The 21,767-nt window shown below is 34.8% G+C and overlaps 1 protein-coding gene across 2 annotated transcripts in view; it reads left to right on the plus strand.

The window, feature by feature from the left end:
* NCAM2 (neural cell adhesion molecule 2) overlaps nucleotides 1-21,767 on the plus strand; it is a 271,664-nt gene that overhangs the window by 213,035 nt on the left and 36,862 nt on the right. For both annotated transcript variants that reach the window (XM_066571936.1, XM_066571937.1), the window contains exons 13-15: nucleotides 10,182-10,301; nucleotides 12,300-12,421; nucleotides 19,841-20,021. In XM_066571936.1, coding sequence (XP_066428033.1) covers nucleotides 10,182-10,301; nucleotides 12,300-12,421; nucleotides 19,841-20,021 — 423 coding nt within the window. The remainder of the gene's footprint in view (nucleotides 1-10,181; nucleotides 10,302-12,299; nucleotides 12,422-19,840; nucleotides 20,022-21,767) is intronic.

Here is a 21,767-nt window from a genome sequence, read left to right on the forward strand (position 1 = left end):
AAGTCTTGCTAATTTGAATTTACCTATGAAAAATTCTCTGCTTCTCTAAGCATAGTATTTAAAATATTCATTCCCTGTGCTCTCAGGTATTCCTTTGGCTTACCATTAAGAACTTCTGAATTCTCAGCATCTGTTTTGTTTCACTGTAAGAATACTGATATATTTGTAGTAGTGGGCAGTTTAGGTCCATCTGGTTAAGGAAAGCCACATCTAATTTGTATGTAATAACACAGTACAGTTTTGTAACACCATAAGAAAACTAGTGAATTGTATTTTGCTACATAAAACAACCTAAATATGTTGTAATGCCTCATAGGAAAAAGAAATTGTAGCTCTGCAGAACTTTGCTGACGATAGGAAGTAGGTGCAGTTGTTAAAATCATTATTTTCTTAAACTTTGGAGGCATTTTGGCCACAACATCCCCTGCAGTGCTACAAGCTGAGGCAGAGTGGCTGGAAAGCTGCTGAGAGGAAAAGGACATGGGGATTTTGGTCAGCAGTGGCTGAACATGCGCCAGCAGTGCCCAGGTGGCCAAGAAGGCCAATGGCACCTGGCCTGGATCAGCAGTGGTGTGGCAGCAGGACCAGGGCAGGATTGTCCCCTGTGGTGGGTGGGCACTGGTGAGACCACACCTGGAGTCCTGTGCTCAGTTTTGGGCTCCTCACTGCCAGGACATTGAGGGGCTGGAGCACGTCCAGAGAAGGGCAATGGAGCCGGGGAAAGGTCTGGAACACAAGTCCTGTGAGGAGCAGCTGAGGGAGCTGAGGGTGTTTGATCTGGAGGAAAGAAGGCTCAGGGATGAATTTATCCTTCTCTACAACTCCCTGAAACGAGGTTGTTGCCAGGTGGGGGCAGTCTCCTTTCCCAGGCAATTAGTGACAGGACAAGGGGACACATAAACTGCAGCAGGGGAAGTTCAGGCTGAACATCACAAAGAGTTTATTTCATTCAAAGGGTTGTTAAACTTTGGAACAGACTACCTAGGGAGTGGTGATGGAGTCACTATCCCTGGAGTTGTTCAAGAAACAAATGGATGTGGCAGCTGACAAAGTTGCAATCAGTCAGAGCTTGGACTCGATCTCAGCAGTCTTGTCCAACTGAAGTGATTCTGTGATTTTTGTTGGTTTTTTCTTTGGTCTTTGCTTTGGTTTGGGGTTTTTTGGTTTGTTTGTGTGGATTTTTTGGGTTTTATTTTTGTTTGTGGGTTTTTTTTTTTTGTATTTTGTTTGAAAGGGACTATATTTAGCCCAATAATTAGTGACTAGTTCAGGATAAGCTGCTAGTTTAGACCTGAGTTTCACCCTGATATATTAAATCAGTCACCAGGACCTTCAGATGACAAAATGTGTGTGTTTACTACACCATGAACTATTGTATAGACATTAAACAGAATGTATCCCAGGTGCACCACAGGAACTAGTGTGATGCACCTGGGATAGTCTTCATGCTTAGAAGATGCAGCTTTTGTCTGTTGTGAATTTAGGAGAAGCCCACCTCACCTTCTGCCCAGGATCTTTCAGTAACAAAGAATTCATGGATGGAGTTTTGAATGTAGGAGACCATTTTGAACTCCAACTTTGTGTTGCAAATTTCAGATGGGATGGAAGTCACAACAGGAACTCCAGTGTAGGACGAGCAAAAAACAAACAAACAACAAACAAACAAAAAAACTAGCAGGAAAAACTGAAATACCAGTAATTCCTTCTGCCCTGCAAGGGAGAGTGAGAGATTCTAGCTTCTGCCATGGATGAAATAGACTGGGATAGGACAGAGTTTGATTTATACAACTGAGGAATGAGACAAAGTGATATAGCTGCAGCAAGAGTAGAGGAAAGGAAGATATATGTTCATAACTAACTCCTGCCTCCCCTCTAAAAGTATACTGCCTTCTTCAGTAATCAAGGTTAGATTCCAAACTTTGATGTAAAACAGGGAATACATAGTAGCATTGCCTACAAGATGACCATGAATATATTTTTGTAGTCTTTTAATAAGTGATCTTGTTTATTTTCTGGGTTGTCTCCCATTAACCATTCTTTTCGGGCTTGAAGGGTATTCAAAGAGAGAAAAAACAATAGGATAAATGACAGTGTGAATTTTCTTAAAAGGGGCAATTATTGCCCCTCTGCATTGAGATTGCAACAGTTATTCCTTTACTACATTTTTTAGTATTTTGTGTTCACTCAATAAAGTATTACTTACCTAGATGTCTTAATTCTGCTGTCTTTCTGTGTTCGTATTGCCAATGTAAGTTTGGTGTATTCAATGGCCTTCTATTTTTTCTTACAGGATAATTTTAAAACTAGTCTCTACAGAAAGTAAATTTGATTAATGAACAAGTTTAACTTAATCAGGTTTTATATCTAGCAGTATAATTTGTACTATAAAATTGCAGCAATTATAGTGACATAAATATTTAACAATGAACCCTGCTGAGAACATTAGTCATATGTTAGAAAGCATTTTGAACAATACTTTCTTTTCGCATCAAGAAGGGAATATCCGGTAGAAGTCCAAATCCCCATTGATTTCACTGCATTCATTTATTGTTTCATTAAACTTTTTAGTATAGTCCTTTTCAAGTGTCTGGCTGCTTCTCCAAGCAAAATCTTACCATTAAGAATTTTGCAATAGTTTTATAGCAGAGGGCAAAATGTTCCAAGAACCAAGATAGAATTCCCCTTTAATTTATAGAAACAGAAAATTTGGTTGGCAGGAATACCTGGTATTTATCTGGTCCAACCTCCTGCTTGAATCAAGACTACTGCCAGTCTTAGATCAGATCAGGTGTGGTTTTGTCTCTCTCAGTCTTGAGTCCCAGGGATGGAGATTACTCACTCCCTTTTCTTGGAATAACCTGTTTCAGTGCTTCATGTCTCTCCCAGTGTATCAATATTTCTAATACCTGGTCTGAACATGCCAAAGAAAAAAAAATACAGTCACTTTTTCTGAAGTCCTTCACCAGTCTCCATGAGATCCAGAATTTACATTGATTAAATTAATGCTTCTAAATGCTGTGATAGGAAGCTCTTAGCCATCACTGAACATTGTTTAAATTATTGTCCAATAACTTGCAACACTACAAAACAGTCACAATGCTGTGCACACACATAGAAAAAAAAATTCTTAAAAACTTGTTCCAAAACACTTATTAAATAAATAAAATTAAGGGCTTATGAGTACTGGGAGGAGATCTGACACCTTAAAAGAGGTATTTCAAAGAGCATTTTTTTTTAAATGTATTTGAATTGTATGATTTTGAAGGTGAGTATGTATTTCCATTTTTACCTATTGCATTCTGTAAAGACTTTTTTCATTCAGGATGCCTTTATTTAGTTTAACAAGATCTTCTTTCAGGAAATATCAGTTGTTTCAAGCATTCTATCCTGAACTTTATATTTAGTGGTACTTATAAAGTTTTTAATCACCCATTGTTTCTTTCTCTTCTTCTTTCCTCTTCCGTTTTCTTCTCTATTTTCCCTTTCCTATACTTTGACTTCCATTTCCCTTTCCTTTAATATCCACAAGTACCTTTTATGGAAGTTCAAGATTTTTCAAGATTTGGTATTAAGCATCTGGCTTGGTCATCATAAAGGTAGTCAAAGAAATATATAAATAAAAACTTGGAGAAAGAGGTATTAAAGAGTGTGTGTTTGAAATATAAATTCCATTGTAGTGGTGATGGGAAACAGAATCTGTCAAAGCTAGATCCTGGTTGCACATGATTGCTGATAGGATGCTAATCTGCTAATCAGTAATCAGTACAAGTGGCAGGATTTTTTCATTAAATATTTGATTTTTTGTCAAATCAGTATAACAGAAAAATTTGAAGAAGATTTCAAGTTAATATGGTTAATTTATTATTTGAAGTACAGATATTTTTTGTAAACCTATAGCCTAAAAATAGTACATGCATTAACTTTTTTTTTTTTTTTAATTACTGCATAGGTGATTTATTTTGTATGCAATTCCTGCAAGTGTGTTTCTATTCAAATAAAGATGTGGAAGGTTTACTGATAGGATAATCTATCTCAATACATTGCTTTTGTTCCAGGAATGTTTTCTTTTTTCCCTGTGTGCTCTGGTGTTATTCTGATTAAAACCAAGTTGAAGTAAGAGTGTTTTTTAAATAGATCAACTTCTAAAGAAAATCTATTCATTTTTATACCTGAAGTTTGTTAAATGAAGAACCACATCTTCTGGATTCATGATGATTCAAATCATTATAAATTATGTTGTCAATCCACAAATTCGCTCTTTTCTAGGCACTTTAGTTTACACTCCTGCTTGCTTTATTTTCATTAATTTGTAGTACTGTGTATTTTGTAACTATGATTTTCCCATGGATTACTTAACCTTTTCTGACTAGTTTTTTTTCTCAGTAGAAATAGGTATCAAAGAAAATCCCTGAATAGGGATGCTACTTTTGGTTCAGTTTGTATAGTGATATCTCAAAATCCAGCCCAGTAAAATTAAAAATTAAATACATGGAAGAAAGGAGCTTAACATGGTAATTGTGTTTTAATGTGTTATATATTAATATTAATAAAAATATTACAGCTATTTTTTGCCAAATGCATTTTTAATATCAGCTACTGAAAAATGTTTTGTAAGGAAATTAGTCATGTTAGTGAACATTAGATTATATTAATTATACCTGATCTATTATACTGTAGATCTCTATTCATGGGTTTTTATTTGTATTCACAGTTAAATGAATGGCTAATACTTTTATTCCAAAATAATGTAATAATTATACATTATAGTGAAGAGAAAGATGGAAATTCCAGGAACAGAACCATTTTATCTGATTATTAAAATGGTGACATTTGTTTCTGGTGTTTTAGGGAATTAAAGTTAGATATTGTCACCAATTTATGACAATGATTTCACTGACAGTATGATTTGCTATCATTATCTTTATTTCATAGAATGTGCAACTTGAAACAGTTTTATTATTAAAATTCATTTATTTGTGTTAGCTGAATTCTGACAGTTATAGCCAGATGCTTGAATGAGTATTTATGAAATTAATTGTTATTTGTGCAAGGCAGACAGATGGAACTGAGACAGCCTGGCTGTTTCTGCATATGAATTAACATTTTGTCTATTGTGTAGCAAAATCCTTTTTTTTTAATTTTTTCCCCTGTATTCCTCCCCTGTGGCAATTTCTAACTTCATTCTGTCAGTATTTCTGTGAGCTAACTGTGAGTCTCAGCTAGAAAAAAGAGGTTATATACTCTTCCTCCTACTGTGCAAACACACAGAATAAACAAAACAGTTGTTGCTCATCCCAGGCAGACAGATTTTGGGCAAAGTTCCTCATATTCTGTGACATCTACAAGAGTCTCAGACATTTGTACAGAACCTTATTACTTTATCACCTCAAGCTGCTCACTGCTGTCTTCCCATGACTTTTTCTCCTGCCCTTAAAAGAACATGAATCATCATCACAAACCTGTTTAAGCTTCATAAAAATGCTATTCATTTTTTTTTTCCTCTGAAAGAGATTCAGGTATTTCCAGGGGACTCAGTTTTTCCTTGGGAGTAGTAAAATAGTGAGTAATAGGTGCAGCAAAGTGCTGTTAAATCAAAGCACTCCACTTATTAACATGCAGTAGTCAGGCTGCATACACCCTCTGCAGTAATAGAGATTCAGAATAAAGGGAGAGAAGTAAGAAAAAAACCCCAAACCATCCTCAAATTTGTAATGCTTCTTTGACAGAAATTTCACTCTGCCACCACAATCTCACATATATAGGAGTGAAGATGTTGTTTCAGCAACAGTGTCTCAGCTACTTTATTTCAAAATAAATTTATATCCTTCTTCAGTTAGATCTGACATCCTCAGGGGATTGAATTTGGAACTGGAATAACATTGTTCTCTGCAGCAGATAACTCTCCAATGAGAGCAATGTAACAATGTGGTATTTTTGTTAATTAACCTCATATGAGATCCACTTTGGGATTAATGTAGAGGAACTGTACTGCAAGCTCCCTTAACCTTCTTTTCCTTGGTGATAGTTTATGTAATATATCACAATTCTTAGAAGGTTTCTGAGGCAGATTACTTCAGTGAAAAGACAATTTAATATGCCAGACATTTTTCCTCTCATTCTGCTGTAATATAAAGTAACATAAACAACCTACCCTGGACCAGAGAAGCAGCTGGGGAATTTTGTTTTGGTTTTACTGACTTGGATTTATGGTACAATTTATTTCACAACAAATCTTGTGTCAGATATTGCTTTCCCATGGTTCATTTTGACAGCAGTTAAAATTCTGAGACAATAAAAGGAAGTTTTCTAGATGAAATCCTTGCAAGCAGTATTTTAAATAGTATAAAGTTCTGCATTTTTTTCTATCTAACATATTTTTTGTGGGTTTTTTTCTGTACTGAGTTTTTTTTTTTCAATTTATTAGATTTGTTTGCAAATTACGAGAATCTGTATAATAAAAATAAGGATTTTATACTTAATGTTGCTTAAAATTTAGGATTACCCTACTATCACATAATAGGTTAAACTTAATTTTTTATTCAGTAAAATTTAATTCTTTTCTGTTGTTGTGTTTCTTTTTAACTTCTGGTAGACAAAATTAAAAAACCCAACCAAACTAGTAACAATATTTGTGGGATATCTTGTCATAAAATAATAATAATTTTGTATTAAAGCCTTAATATAGCATACTAAACCAAAACCTGGTTTAGTATAAATACCTGGTAACTTCTTGTGTCATATTGTCCTCCAAGACTACCTTGAGACTTAAAGCCTCACTTATAAATGGATAACACTAAGCTCTGAGCTGTTGTGCATCATGTTAATTTATTAATTAACTAACCTAATTTGATAATTTATTTAATTTGGAGATCTCACAAGTGACTGCTCTGCTTTTCCCTCTTTGGAGTATTCCTTCCAGATCTACTCCTCAATCTAACTAGTCACTATGTGAATTATCCCAACAAAATCAATCCACAAAATTGAATTATCCAGTTAAATTTCACAGATACTGTGATTAGAAAGACATTATCTACTGATAAACAGCTAGAAGAAACTGGAAAATCTCCGATGATACTCTGAAAGAAAGGAATTTCACTTTCAGTATATCTGCAACTTGATATCCATCAATAATGTAAATATATGGCATGCAGTGGATTGGTTCTTTTCACATTTATGCACTAAATGTGAAAGAAATAAAAAATATATCCACTGTGCCCAGGGCTATTTTCATGTGAGAAAAAATTATTTGTATATGGAAAGATGAATAAGCTGATTTTATACTTAAATAACAGATACACACATGATAAAAAAATTAACTGGTTTATGAATTATTTTCAGTACTTTCTTCCAATCTCAACTTCTAGAGAGCAGTAAAATTTTCATTTCTCTTAGATTACTCTTCAGTCCTGCACTTATGTCACACTCTGTGTGACAACTTCTTAATGCTAATTATTCCAAGTATTCTTTTCCAAGTGGAGTATGTATTCTAATCCAGAATGGTTCTCTGTTTTCAGAAGGCCACAGTTATAATTTTTCCTACATATATAACATATACACCTCACACCATCACTGATACAAAGTGGGTCCAGTGTCTGGGTTAATTCCACAAATGTAATTGCAAACGTCATTTTATCTAGATGCATAGTGCTGCGCAGGGGACTCTAAAATATACACTGATTCTTTAAATACTGCATATATAAGAAATTTTATTCATTTCTATAGGTCCCAGGGGTGCTTATAAAATTGGATCCTTAGGTTTCATGTAGCTAACACATTTGCATTTTTTTAAATGTAGACTCCTAGTCGTGCTTTTATGTTGTTTAAATTTTAAAAACATTTAGAGTAGCACTAATATTCGGTATGCCCTAAGGTTTCTTTTCAGTGAAATTATTCATCCTTGGAAAGTAATCATGGCTGAAAGGCAAGTCAAATACTGCTACTGCTTAGTTAAGTTTTAAATTTCATCTTAACAGAACTCAGTGATATATCTCCTAATTCTATTCTTATTCTCATGATGATACATTATTTTTTCATGACATGATTATACTTGAGAGTTCAGTATTTTTAAATCTCGTAAAATGATAAAGCTAAAGCATGCTGGAAGACATACAATTCTACTGCTCTATTTACAAGAAAACAGTTATGTTTCAATGGCAAATTCATGCAAAATGCCCATAATAGAGTGTGAAATGTAGAAGTTACTGTTTTTTCCAAATTCATTAAATCCCTTTAGCTTCACATTTAATGGGAACTCTGTTGGACTGCTGTAGAAACTAAAGAAACAGAAATTCTAATAAATCTGCACTGAAAAGAATAACAAAGAGTACAGACAGAAATAATTATGCTTTCATTGGATATATAACTTGAAGGCCTAAAGCAACTAAAAAAAAGCTTCTTATAATAAGAAAAATTAGGCTCCCTAGGGACTGTGAAAGATACTACTAGCTCTTTTTTAAGATATTACATTTCTACAACGACTTGCCAAAGGCAGAGGAAGGATGACCTCCCTGCTCCTGCTGGCCACACTGTTCCTGACACTGGCCAGGAGCCATTGGCCTTCTTGGCCAGCAGGGCACACGGCTGGCTCATGTTCATGTCAGTACCCCCAGGTCCCTTTCTGCCTGGGCACTGTCCAGCCACTCTGTCCCCAGCCTGTAATGCTGCAGGGGGTTATTGTGGCCAAAATGCAGGACTCAGCACCTGGACTTATTAAACTCCATCCCATTGGACTCTGCCCATCCATCCAACTGATCCAGGTCTCTCTGCAGAGCCCTCCTTCCTTCCAACAGATTGACACACACGCCCAGCTTCCCAGATTAGTGTCATCTGCAAATTTGGCAATGAAAGACTCAATCCCCTCATCCATGTCATCAATGAAGACATTGAACAGAGCTGGTCCCAGCACAGAGCCCTGAGGGACACCCCTGCTGGCTGCCCCCAGCTGGATGTGGCACCGTTCACCAGCACTCTCTGGGCCCGGCCATCCAGCCAGTTCCTAACCCAGCACAGAGTGCTCCTGTCCAAGCCCTGGGCTGCCAGCTGTTCCAGGAGTGTGCTGTGGGAGACAGCATCAAAGCCTTGCTGAAGTCCAGGTACACAACATCCAGAGCCTTTCCTGCATCCACCAGATGGGTCACCTGGTCAGAAAAGGACTTCATCACATGTTGTTCCCACTGCTGCTCAGGGAGTGGAGTCCTTCCCCTTCTCCAGGAGGGAGACAGTTCTCCATGAACTGCACCAAACTGAGTCTGTCCCATGGGCAACAGTTCTCCATTAACTTCTCCAGCGTGGGTCACTTCCCCAGGATCAATTCTTTAAGGACAGGCTGCTTCAGTGTGGTTCCCCCCACAGGGTCACAAATCCTACCAGGAAACCTGCTCCAGCATGGGCTCCTGGAATGGGTGTGCAGGTCCCTGCCAGGAGCCTGTTCCAGCCCTCTTTCAGCATCCATCTGCTCTGGTGTGCACCTCTTCCGTGGGCTGCAGGTGGAACTCCGGTCTCCCATGGGCTGCATCTCCTTGGGCTGCACCATGGGCTGCAGGGGAATCTCAGTTCTGGGGCAACTCCTGCCCCTCCTTCTGCACTGACCTGGGTGTCTGCAGGCCTGTTCCTCTCACATCCTCAGCCTGCTCTTCTCTGGCCACAAGTACATCTGCACAGTAACTTTTTTCCTTCTTAAATACATTATCATAGAAGGCTGTGTTATCACAGGTCACTGTCACTGATGGCCTCAGACCTGGCCAGCTGTGGGTCAAGCCTGGAGCCAGCTGGGATTGGCTCTGTCAGACATGGGAGAAGCTTCTGGAACCTTCTCAGAGAAGCCACCCCTGCAGCAGCCTTTCTACCCAAAACCTGGGTGTGCAAACCCAATACATTGTGCTCAAAATCTGAATAGAAGACATTGCTCCCCATCGAGGTCCTTAATTGTTGCCTACACTGACTTCACTGTTCCTTCAGAAGCATAACTTACTCAGTTACAACAATGATTTTATGCAGATGAAAAAAGGGACTATTAGCACTCAACAAAAAAGCTGATATACTGTGATAAAACCAATGTACTGTCAGAATATGAGACTTGATATTTACAAGTGAAGAAAGCAAATTATGAATTTGTCTTTCTTTTCTTTTTATAAAATTATTACTTCATCAAATTTTATTCCTTTTCTTTTTCTTCCCTTTAGCTATGGTTGTTCTGAGCAATTTGGAACCAAATACAACCTATGAAATCAAAGTAGCTGCTGTAAATGGAAAAGGGCAAGGAGAGTACAGCAAAATTGAGATCTTTCAGACCTTACCCGTCCGTGAGTAAAACTTGTGCTGTTAAATTATTATTTTTTTTATTATTATCTCTTGATTTGAATTATGATCCACTGTAGATAATTTTTCAGGTTTTTAATCCACTCTCCAGTGTATTATATCAGTTTTTTCATTGTGTCTCAGAAATCTTGTTTTGTTATTCCACCCTTTCAATAAGTATGAGTGTACTTAAATTGGAGAGTTTATCCCGTTATCTTACATTTTTGAGATTCAGAAAAGCCTTTATTTGATATAATGGAGCATAAACCATGAGAGATACTAGAATAAGAAATTTTTCTCATTGTTAATACTCAGGGTATTATCCACATCTAAGAAGTGAATTGGCCATTTCTGGAGACATTTCTTCACCAAATTATGGTGCTGTTGTTCTGCAATTATCAAGCATCAAATGAAAATCTTAAGCTATGGAAGAAATGATGAGAATAAATTGTTTTAACTATGACTACATGCAAATGAGAAATTCTATGAAACCAATTTTGTATTTTTACTAAATATAGGCCAGGGGTTCAGATTAAAATATTAAGGGCAAATGAAAAATATTTTCCTCAAATTATCTTTAAATAGAAACAACAGTAAATAAATTAAATAAATAGAGAAAAGAAAAGGAAAGGAACTACCAGATGGCAGTGTACAGTAATCAAACAGATATGCTGAAACACATCAGCAGCTACTGCCAGCTTCTGTCATAAATCTGCTGCAACAGAACTGTTTCCTGAATAGGGCATTACTCAGTGTAGCTAATACTGGAAATGAAAAATAAAAGTATTGTAACGACAAAAGAACACAAGATATTTCTGTGATATTAGATTATATTACATTTTATATTATATTATATTATATTTATATTATATTATATTATATTATATTATATTATATTATATTATATTATATTATATTAATTATTATATTATATTATTTTATATTATATTACATTGCAGTATGCATTTCTTCTGTCCCAGAACAGTAACTTGACAGCTTTCAAATTTCTTTTTCATTGAAGCATACACATATTCCAAATATATTCCAGGACGGAGGAGATAATTTCCTATTACTCCTATCTGCATACTTGATGGAAGAATGACAGAAACTGAAAGACATTATACATATATATCTCTTAACATTATACATGTTATCTGATAGAGAGCTAGATAAGTTTTGTGTTGTGATCTAAGTAAGTTTATCCTTACTTTAATAAGTACTAAACACAGTACAATTATTTCTAAAGGAACAGTATCTGTCTGGTTAAATGCACATTTACAGGTATTTTGAAGATAAGACACTTCAGTATATGTTCATTTAGGATCTCTTTTTAAGAAAATGTAATGGGCATTGCATATAGAAAAAATAATCTGTGGCTTTTTGACTAGGAAAGAGTCTGAAAGTGGTCTTTAATCTTTGATTTCATGTTTAAGACTACCTTTATTTTCTTATTATAACTAAGACATTTGGTTTTAGATTTGAAAATATTATTTTTTTACATTTATTCTTAATATTGACTTCTCTACATTGTTAATATTAGATAACTTTTACTCTAATTTGACTTGGCACATTTATTGGAGAGTAAGTTTACTTTAAATTGAAAAACTGTATTGCAATTTAGACATCTGACAGAGGATTAAAGGTAATGCTTAAGTTATGGATGCTTACTTGTAAGAGAGTGTCTGGCTTGCTGAATTGATGACTAAATGATTTTGGAAAGAAATTCCATTTAAAAGTTTTGAAGTCAGAAGGTCTCAAAGATATGAATATTTCTTTCATACTTCACATAATTTTATTTCCTTGTATGAGGAATCTCCATTAGAACATACTTCAAGCACAGTATTTCACATTCTTATAAAGGCTGTTTTGTAGTGCCTGGAATGGTCATATTGATTTTAAGATTTTGATTAATATTATTATAGACAAGTTCCTAGCTGTAATTTAAGAGTTATCTCACTGCTTATTTATTATTATTATTGTGTACTGTTTATTTCCTTATTTAGGGGAGCCAAGCCCCCCTTCAATTCATGGACAACCAGAGAGTGGCAAGAGTTTTAAACTTAGCATAACTAAACAAGATGATGGAGGTGCCCCCATACTGGAATATATTGTCAAATACAGAAGTGTAAGTATTTCAGTTAATCAAAATAAGTGAAATTATGCTTGTAAATATCTGCTTTTAATGTAGAGAAAATTGTTGATATTATTTTAAATTTACCAAAGTGGTTTGCATTCCAGAAAATAATTTTAAAAAACAAAAAAAACCCCATATAGTATGTTTTCTTTTGGAACTAAGTTGCAGCTGCCAGCATATAAAATAAAAATTGAAAAAAAAAACCAAAAAAGCACTCAGCTATTCCTAAAGGTATACTGAAAATTCATGTTATCAAGAAAACTATATTCTTTTTTGTTTGTATAGGTAAAGTGGGACATTCGTGTTCACCTTTTGAACTTACAATAAATTAGCAAACATTAAAATTACACATTTAAGGTTGTTTGAACAGCAAATTTTTAATCTATTATAAATGCGTTTACTTTGATAGAAAGCTAAATTGGAGTGCTTCATGTCAATAGTAAATGACATTAATCAGCTTATCATGTTTCATATATTTTATCTGCCTGAATTCCAAGTCTCATCTTCCAAAAGCCATTGGCACATTGTTGGGAATTTCATGAGTTTCAGGGCACACATCTGTTCTTAGACATCCACTGTGCAGAGGTTTTTTGCTTTCTGCCTTCTAGAAAGCTCTGTTTTGGTGTTCTTTCATCAAACCTGGCAAGTTTAGAAAACAGGATTTTCTACAGTATATAATATATTTTTAAAAAATTGTGTGAGTTTTTTATTATTAATAGTGCAGCTAAAATACATTTCCTGATGTGCTGTGTTTAGAAGAGATTGTGTTGAAGAAGTAGCTGCAGAGCTGGCAAAAGTGATGTGTTTCATTCCAGTGTAAATTTTTTAAAAATTTCCTTGTGCAGTACTTTTATTGAGTAGACCCATTTTACCAGAGTTTTACAGCAGAATTTCATGTCCATGAAGAGTCTAGAAAATTGGGAATCTAACACTGGATATCTAGGCATGTTAAATGGAAGGTAGTGAGGAATTTATTTATTCACAGAAAGAAGCAATTTTTGAGAAAGTGACTGTAGAACCTGTTGGAATGTTACCAAAAGGAAAAGACAGTTCCTTAACTTGTAATAGGTTTTTGTCACATTTCCTAATATTTACTATGATTTAACTTTTTGGTAATGGTCTAAGGATTATCCAAATGCTAAACCTGATATGTAAAACTATTCTCCTTTGCTAAATTTTACCAAAGAAGATTAATAGTGCAAATTAGTTGAGAAACATTTGGTAGCACTCTTAAGAGTAGTCTGGGCCAATGACCAGCAGTTATTCTGCTATCACTGATCCCTAAATCTTAATTGACCTTCTTAAATGACTTTCCATCCAGTGAATACAGTTGACATAAAAGTAATAGCAAAGAAGACAAGGGTAGTAAAATATGCAATACAAGATAAAAATGAAGTTTTGCCGGATTGAACTTCCTAGTTGGATTACAATGCCTTTAAGTATCTACCACTGAGTACAAAATAAACAGTTTGGATACAACACATTCATGCAGCATATGGAATTTAATCTTTTTTTATGATTAAAATAAGATAAATTCTTTTGGTTCTATCCCAAAAAGTTTTTGGAAATCTAATTTTGATCTTGTGTTTTTACTAAGGTACAATATTATAGTATAAAAAATTACTTTTTCTGTGTGGTGTTGGAAGGTAAATGTGCAGTTTAAGCAGTAACTGAAAACTTAAAAGGTTGAAGAATGCTTTTCCTTGGACCTCGAACTCCTTGAACTTCCAACTGAAAAAGCAATTTGACTAAATTAAAGGCCTTTCTACAACAAAAGAAGCAGAATATTTTTTTGTGTTTTAATCAGCAAGAATGAATGCTATTTAAAGTTCATAATTATCTGTTGACTGCTTCTCTTCCATCTTCCCCATTGGTCATGTTTAATTAGCTTTCTTATAACTCTTGCCAGCCTCATTATTAGCACCTGGACCAATGTATTTGCTTGCATGTTTGAAGAGCATATTTGATAACAACCCATACATCAATGTCTTTTTCTTCAAAAAGTTAATTCAGCCATGTATAAGTTTTATAAAGATTTTTTATTTTTTTTTTAACTGAAGGAAGGACAGCCTTTAATATATTAAAGCAATATTACAGCCTGGTTGAGGGCAAGCAGTAATTTTTTTCCTGGAAATCCAGTATTTAATTCTGTTGAATATTCCTTTCCTAGCATCAGTTTCTTGATATTATGGGCAGGAATTACTGTCTACAATCAGACTACAGCAGCTTGACGTTTTCTTCTGTATTCCAGAGTGTTAGGTACTATGCAATTTTTATGATTAGCAGCCTCAATTTTTTTCATGCTGTTGCACTAAGAAAGTTGAGACAGCCTGACAAAGCTTCACTGGTGGAGTCTGAGGCTGATGGCACACATTGACTTCAAACTTACCTTAGGAAAGAATAGGAAGGGAGAGATTAAAACAAGGGAAAATTGTTCCCCGGTAACCAGCTGGAAAGAGCAGTGATGGGAATTCTCTAGGAAAGTGTCCTGTCTGGTGCCAGAGATGACAGCCAACCACACTTCTCAGAGGAACTCCTTAATATTCTTTTCATGGGGGCCAACTCAAACCTCCCTTTGGTTCTTCTGCTTATGGTGCTTCCAAAGTTGGTTGGGACACACATGATGAAGTCCTGGCGTTTCACATCAGATGTGAAGCTTTATCCATGTAAATTATGGAAATGTGTACTGAGTTGGTAAGTGGCTGTTATCTGATGGGGCATTTACCAAGTACCAGAGTAATAAATTAAAATCAAGAGGAGAGTGTGGATGACACAAGGAGGGCCAGTAGGAAGGAGCAGTTGGAATACAGGGTAGAGGCTGTCACAGCAGCCAGGACAGACAGACAAGAGAAAGGCAGGCCACAAAGCAGCCTTTGGAAAGTATTGACACTGCTTAAGCTTACTTCATAATGCTTAAAAAGAAAGTTCTGAATAGGTGTCTTAACATTTCTATACTGCCAGGTCACAGAATGCCAGCAGTAAGCTACAAAAAAAAAAGTGCGGTGAGGGGAAGAGGGTTGTTTTTGTTTTTTCCTGTCAGGGAAAATGTTAGGGAACATTTGGAATTAGAACAGAATAATAAAAATAATTCTCTTTTATGATTATGAACCTTTTGATAGAAGCAAGAAAAATTACTAAAGTGACTGGTTTTTACAGGCCTAAAGCTTGTTCACCTCTTTTTGACCTGTGACAGGATTACTGTTAATGTCCTGAATTTTGGCAGATAAGAGTTGACAGTTTATGTGCTTTGCTCTGAAGCACGTTCTCTCTTTTTTGACTGTGTTGATGTGGGACATATTAACTTTGTTCCTTAATGGTGGGTTCTACAACAAATTTTATAGATATAGAATAATTTAAAAGAGATTATTTCTCATTTACTCCCACTCTGAGCTACCTACCACGAAACAGGTAAATGCTTTTGCATCTCTAGGTTCCTGTCTACCTGCCGGATCCTCTGACTTTGTGTGTATTTTAACACCATGTACATTTTACCAGCTGTTTTGTGCTTGGTTCAGTATTTGCCCCTGTACTTTATTACCCTTATTACCAGACCTAGAAATCCCTAACCTGATGTAATTAATTCTTGTGAAGTCACTGCTTTAAATGATTAGATTTTCTTCTGAGAGGATTTCTTGATATTTTTCCTGCCAGCTTTCAAGACAGTGTAGTGTCTGCTGTCCATTTTTTCATCACAGGGACCACCATCATAAGTCTGCTTGAGCTGAGCTTTCAGCTCGACAATTTAGAGAGGATGGGGAATAAGGGAGGAGTTGAAGGGGATTAATCACTTTTTCTCACTTTTTATGAGATCCCAGAGAATGTGATTTAGGATACAATGTAGAATGACCATTAAATAGAGAGATGGTATTTTCCAGACTAGTAAACTGCTGCCTAAAAAATGAATTGGCTTTACTTCCACTGTTGTCAGGTGTGCCCTCAATTTTGAGAAGCAAGCCATGGTAGACTGGAGTTTACATTGTTTTGTTTAGTTTTTGGTTGTTTTTGTGGATTTATTTGTTTCAGTGGAGGTGGGTTTGTTTTTGTTTTTGTCAGGGTATTTAGGTGGTTAGGTTACAGCTGTCTTAAAAACCTAGCTCTTAGACTCTTCTTAAATAAATTTGGATGATGCTTATACTATGAAAAAAAAATGGAGCCAAAACTACATAAAGCCAATATATACACATTTAAGAAATAATGATGTGAGGATTTTGTGTAGTTAGTTTTTTTTGTGTGTTAATATAAGGCTGAAGAGTAATGGAAGTGGGCAGTGAAATCCCCAGAACTGCCAGTCACTAACTAGATTGTAAGTGGCCTTGTGTAAAGGAGTATTTCTGCATAATATCAAACAAAATAAGATGTAAATAAAGGAACAGTTTCATCTCTGAGGTTGCAGATCCCATCACAATTTCTGTAAATGTGGATTTGTTGCTTGATATTAATGACTATTAAAGACATTTATGTTAATTCATCCCCCAACCTAGACTACTGTTTGTAATTTAGAAGTTTCATTCCTTTTGTTGTAGAACAGTGTGCATATGTAGAGCTTTCTATAAATTTTAATTATTAATAACAGAACAACCTAATAAGGTGCAAAGTGATCTGTTATGGTTCTCTCTTCTGCTCCTTAAGCTACAATTGAAAGGGTTCTACATTAAACAGGGATATTTTTGGGAAGATTTACCTGGCAGACCCATGATTCGTGTTCTCATCCCTCTTTTTCCATTTCTACACTTGTAGTAAATCAAACATGGACACATTACTGAGCTCTGCTTAGGGGAAAGTACTTGAAAATGCAATATAGCTGAAATAACAGCTATAATGAAGGACATAGAAGTTATTTTCCTTTTTTTTTTGTTTGTTTTTTTTGGGGGGTTTGTTTGGTTTGATTTGGTGGTTTTATTTTTGGGTTTTTTGGGGGGGTTTTGTTTGTTTGTTTGTTTTATTTTCCATCTTTATGGAGCTATAAGCAGTACTCTGGAAGATCTAATCTCTGTCTTTAGAACACACCTTGCTCTCCAGACACTTTATTTCTCTTCCTCCTAACTTGTGTTTGTCACTTTTTAAAAACTTTTCTGTCTTCACACTCAGGTTTTGGACTTTGTTTCATTTGTCTCAATTCACCCATTTGGTTTCAGTTTCAACTAAAATTCTGGCATCTCTGTCATAGCATATGCATGACAGAGGTATCTTGTGATACTTCAGCTCATTTACTATTTTTCACCTTACCAAATTGTGGAACACCTGCCTTTCCCCTTGTTCTTCTGTCTTCAGAAGTGCAGCTTTATTACATTCATCAGATAGATTTTTGCACTTTTTTTTCAAAATATAATCAAATCTCTGTTTTCAATACTGTCTTTTTCTGCAGCAGCTGTGTTAGCTTGAATCTTTAGTTTCCAACTTTAGTATATTTTTTTGTCTTTCTATGTTTCTGAAACCCTTGGGAATTCCCTGGTATATTCACATGGCATCCGTGCACAATACTGAAATTAGGTAGGGAACTTCTGATTCATGTTGATATTCTTTAAAATCTAGCTGTATTTTTTGTAACTCCTCCCATACCTCACCAATTCCAACAGCTATTAAAGTACAGTGCTACATAACACTGCTATTCCTAATATCACTAAGGAGTATTTCCATATGCATTTTGCAATCAGTATTAGCTCCTTCTATTTCAGCAGTGCTATGCAAAAATGTAGCTTATAAAAGGAGTTTAGTATAGTGACAATGTGAGTGGATTCACTCAGGTGATTGCAATAGAAAGGATATGGGGAAAATATCCTTTACAGGAAATACTGCTTTCACTATATGATGAACAAACTGGTTTTACTCCAGTGTATATAGGTTTTTTTTCATTGTTTGTAACTGACCTACCATTCTGATGTTTTTCATTAGTCTATCACTGCACCAGGTAGGAATTTTCACCTGGATGAAAATATTCCTGAAAAGAGGTTTTGTTGGATTTTACTCATTCTCAGAACTATCACGTGTCAATACCAATGCTAATGCAGACAAAGCAAGAAAGTTTATGAAAAGGTGAAGTCAGTATGGAAAAATCCTCAGCCTCAGAGCTGATAACAAATAAATTATTGCAGCAATGCACACAAGGGAATTTAGTGTATCCTTTATTTTCTGAAGACTGGGGACAAATAAAAAGTAAGTCATAGAGAACATGATTGGTCCCTGAAATCTCTAAATTAGTCGCTATTTTCTCTGAAACCTATATCAGTGAAGAGCAAGATGCTTCAGCAAAGAGCCTAACTATAAGCTGCTGAGTAGTGTGCAGCTAAGAAGTTATACTTGCAGGTATTATAAGTTTGTCTGGCTTTAAATTTTCCCATATGGTTTTTACCCACTGATTAGGTCTATGTTGCTGTAGTGGCTGGATGGCCAGCACCAGTCTCTCAAGAGATATTTGAGCCATGTTATTGTACCTCAGTCTTTTAAGGGTAGGATTGCATGGATTCCTGCTGACTATTATTGGTTGTCCTTTGAACAAGATTACTTTGTTTTTTGACAATATGTATTGTTTTATCCTTCTACCTATTAATTATTGCGTAATTTCTATTTGTATAAATAATTAAATGTATTGTGCACTCAAAGTAGCGATTGCAAAGGTAAGAACTCCAAATTTATGAAATGCCAGAATTAAGTTTGCAATTTAAGTCCTCATTTTTTCTCTATGTATAGATGTTTTAATTACCTGAACTAGGAGAAATTATGAGAATCCATTTTTGTCTAGAACACCATCCTAAAGATTTTCATGTATCCTCTCACAGGTGCAGACATAGTACTTCATATTTTCTCAATGATGTTTATATTCTTCATACAACCTGGTTTTCAAAAAAAAAAAGGTTGTATGAAGAATATAAACATCATTGAGAAAATATGTTTATATTCTTCATAAAACCTGGTTTCCATATTGCTACAATTAATGTATATTTTGTTAAATAACTAATGTGTGATATAAACACAGCTGGACTCATGAACAATTCAAGAATGGGTTTAATGGCAAGTTTATTTGAATGAATATTGATCAAAAGGTAATTGAAATGTCTGTATAAAATAAACTTCTTACATAATTTATTTTTAGCATTTTATTATATAAGTGATTAGCCTGCTGTTCTATAAAATAAAACCCAGTATTTGAGCAAAGAATAAATTGAAGCCAAAAAGTTTAAAAGGATTGACCACCAAATTCTCTAAATCCACATTGTGGAAACGTGATAAGGAGTAGTCAAAATTACAAAAAGCCTAAGTACTTAGAACTCCAAAATTAGATTAACGTTCATAACCTCTGCAAAGGCAGTTCCATATCTTTGTGCATCATGTGCATACAGACTTTAAACAAATAACACAAGAGAATTGAAGAGAAAGCAGGGATAATTGAAACAAATACTTTCTTCTTTACAGAAAGATAAGGAAGACCAGTGGCTAGAGAAAAAAGTACAGGGTAGTAGAGACCACATCATCTTAGAGCACCTTCAATGGACCATGGGTTACGAAGTACAAATTACAGCTGCCAACAGACTGGGTTATTCTGAACCAACATTGTATGAATTCAGCATGCCACCAAAGCCCAACATTATTACAGGTAAGTTAATTTCATCGTGTTTTCTCTCTATGAATTATTTCCAACTCAGGGTACACAGTGTATAGTTGAGCATAACGTAACTGAAGTCTTGGACTGGAAAAACATGAGGTCCCAGATTTTATTATCAGCAAAAAAATTTATTCAGGACCCTTAAATGGGACCCTGTCTCCCACTTTTCTCTTAGTAATAAAGTAATTTTTGAGTATAGAAGAAACATTGATTCTTCAACCCTGTTGATGACACTCAACAAAAAAGACCATATTTAAGATACACCTGCTTTTCAAGTTGCCTTGTACTGCCTGTTGTCTGGTTAAGCCAGTTATTTTCTAGAATTCTTCATTTAATTCCCATCTCTACATGTGCTTTTAGCTAGACATGTAATAAAAGCATTTATTTTAGTGTCTGATGAGGTTAAGACTTCAAATAGTCTTGTTTAGATATTGTCTGAATGATTCACCCTAACATAGTGACCAAGCAGTCTTCTATGAGACTGATTTAGAACATTTGAAATCTATAGAAACTTTGTTCTTATTTTTAAGTCTGTAAATAGGAAGGTTTGAAATTCCATTCAAGAAAAATTGCATTTTAGTTAAGAGTGAGTGTATGAGTTTTAATACTTCCCAATATAAGGGGTTTTTTTTGATGCAACAATGAAAAATTGTTTAGTTAACAATAAACCTAAAATAAGGTATTTTCTGGAGTATTATTAGTAATTTTAATTTTTTTAAAGAAAATGATATAAGGAAAATATTTTAAACTTTTAATTAAAGTTATGAACTACATCCTTAATAATTATTTCTAAATTGGATCATTATCATCATTACCACTTGAAAAATCAAGTTATAAATCCTCTAACATAGTATTTTCTGACTGCCGTTTTTCAAATTGTTAGTGTATTAGAATCAACAAAGAACTTGCCAAATAAGTACAATGGCAAATATATTAAAATGTAAACCATATTAATACTTGTATTTCAATCTGAATACCTGACTAGCATTGATACAGTGCCAATGAGCTGGAATGAGTCATGAAAATTTTGAAATAACTGGCTATTTTTTTTCTTGTTTATTATAAGTTTCCTTCCAGTATATTTTCAGGAAATTTGTCTCACGATCTGTGCAATATGTTTGAGTATTCCATAGAAATTTTTAATATTGGAAGCATCCTTACCTTTTATTTATTGTGAAGAAAACACATTTGTAATTCATTCATAGACTCAGATCCAGTTCTAGTACAAGTATTTGTTTATGCACTTGAATTGAAGTAAAGTTGATTTGCATCTTGATTGAAATTCAGGGTCTCAATAGGTTCTGTGTACTTGTTTTTAAACAGGCAGGGCCTTGTGATTCCTATCATTCAGAAATAAAATTTCCTGTGATTGAAAAAGAAAAAGGGGAAAAAAATGTAGGGAAACTCATTGTCCTGAGGAAATGAAGATATCTGTCAAGTAGAAAAATAAGTAAAAACTTACTGATGGAAGGGATAAGCCACTTTTCAATTTTGCATATGTGAAAAAAAATTATTACTTCTTTTGCCATGAATTCCAACTTTAGCATTTTATAATTATGTAAACTAATCTGTACTATTGCCATAGCTGCTGTAGCAGAGAAGCTTAATTCTCCTCAGTAAATGATACCGTAGGTGATCTCTAGACATTCAAGTAAAAAGTAGCTTAGTTAATTTACTTTCAGAAGAAAGATAGAACATTTCTCTCTAAAAAGAGTTTTATAGGTGCTTAGGGGCTTT

This window comes from Molothrus aeneus, chromosome 2 (genome assembly GCF_037042795.1).
Source record: "Molothrus aeneus isolate 106 chromosome 2, BPBGC_Maene_1.0, whole genome shotgun sequence".
NCBI lineage: Eukaryota > Metazoa > Chordata > Aves > Passeriformes > Icteridae > Molothrus > Molothrus aeneus.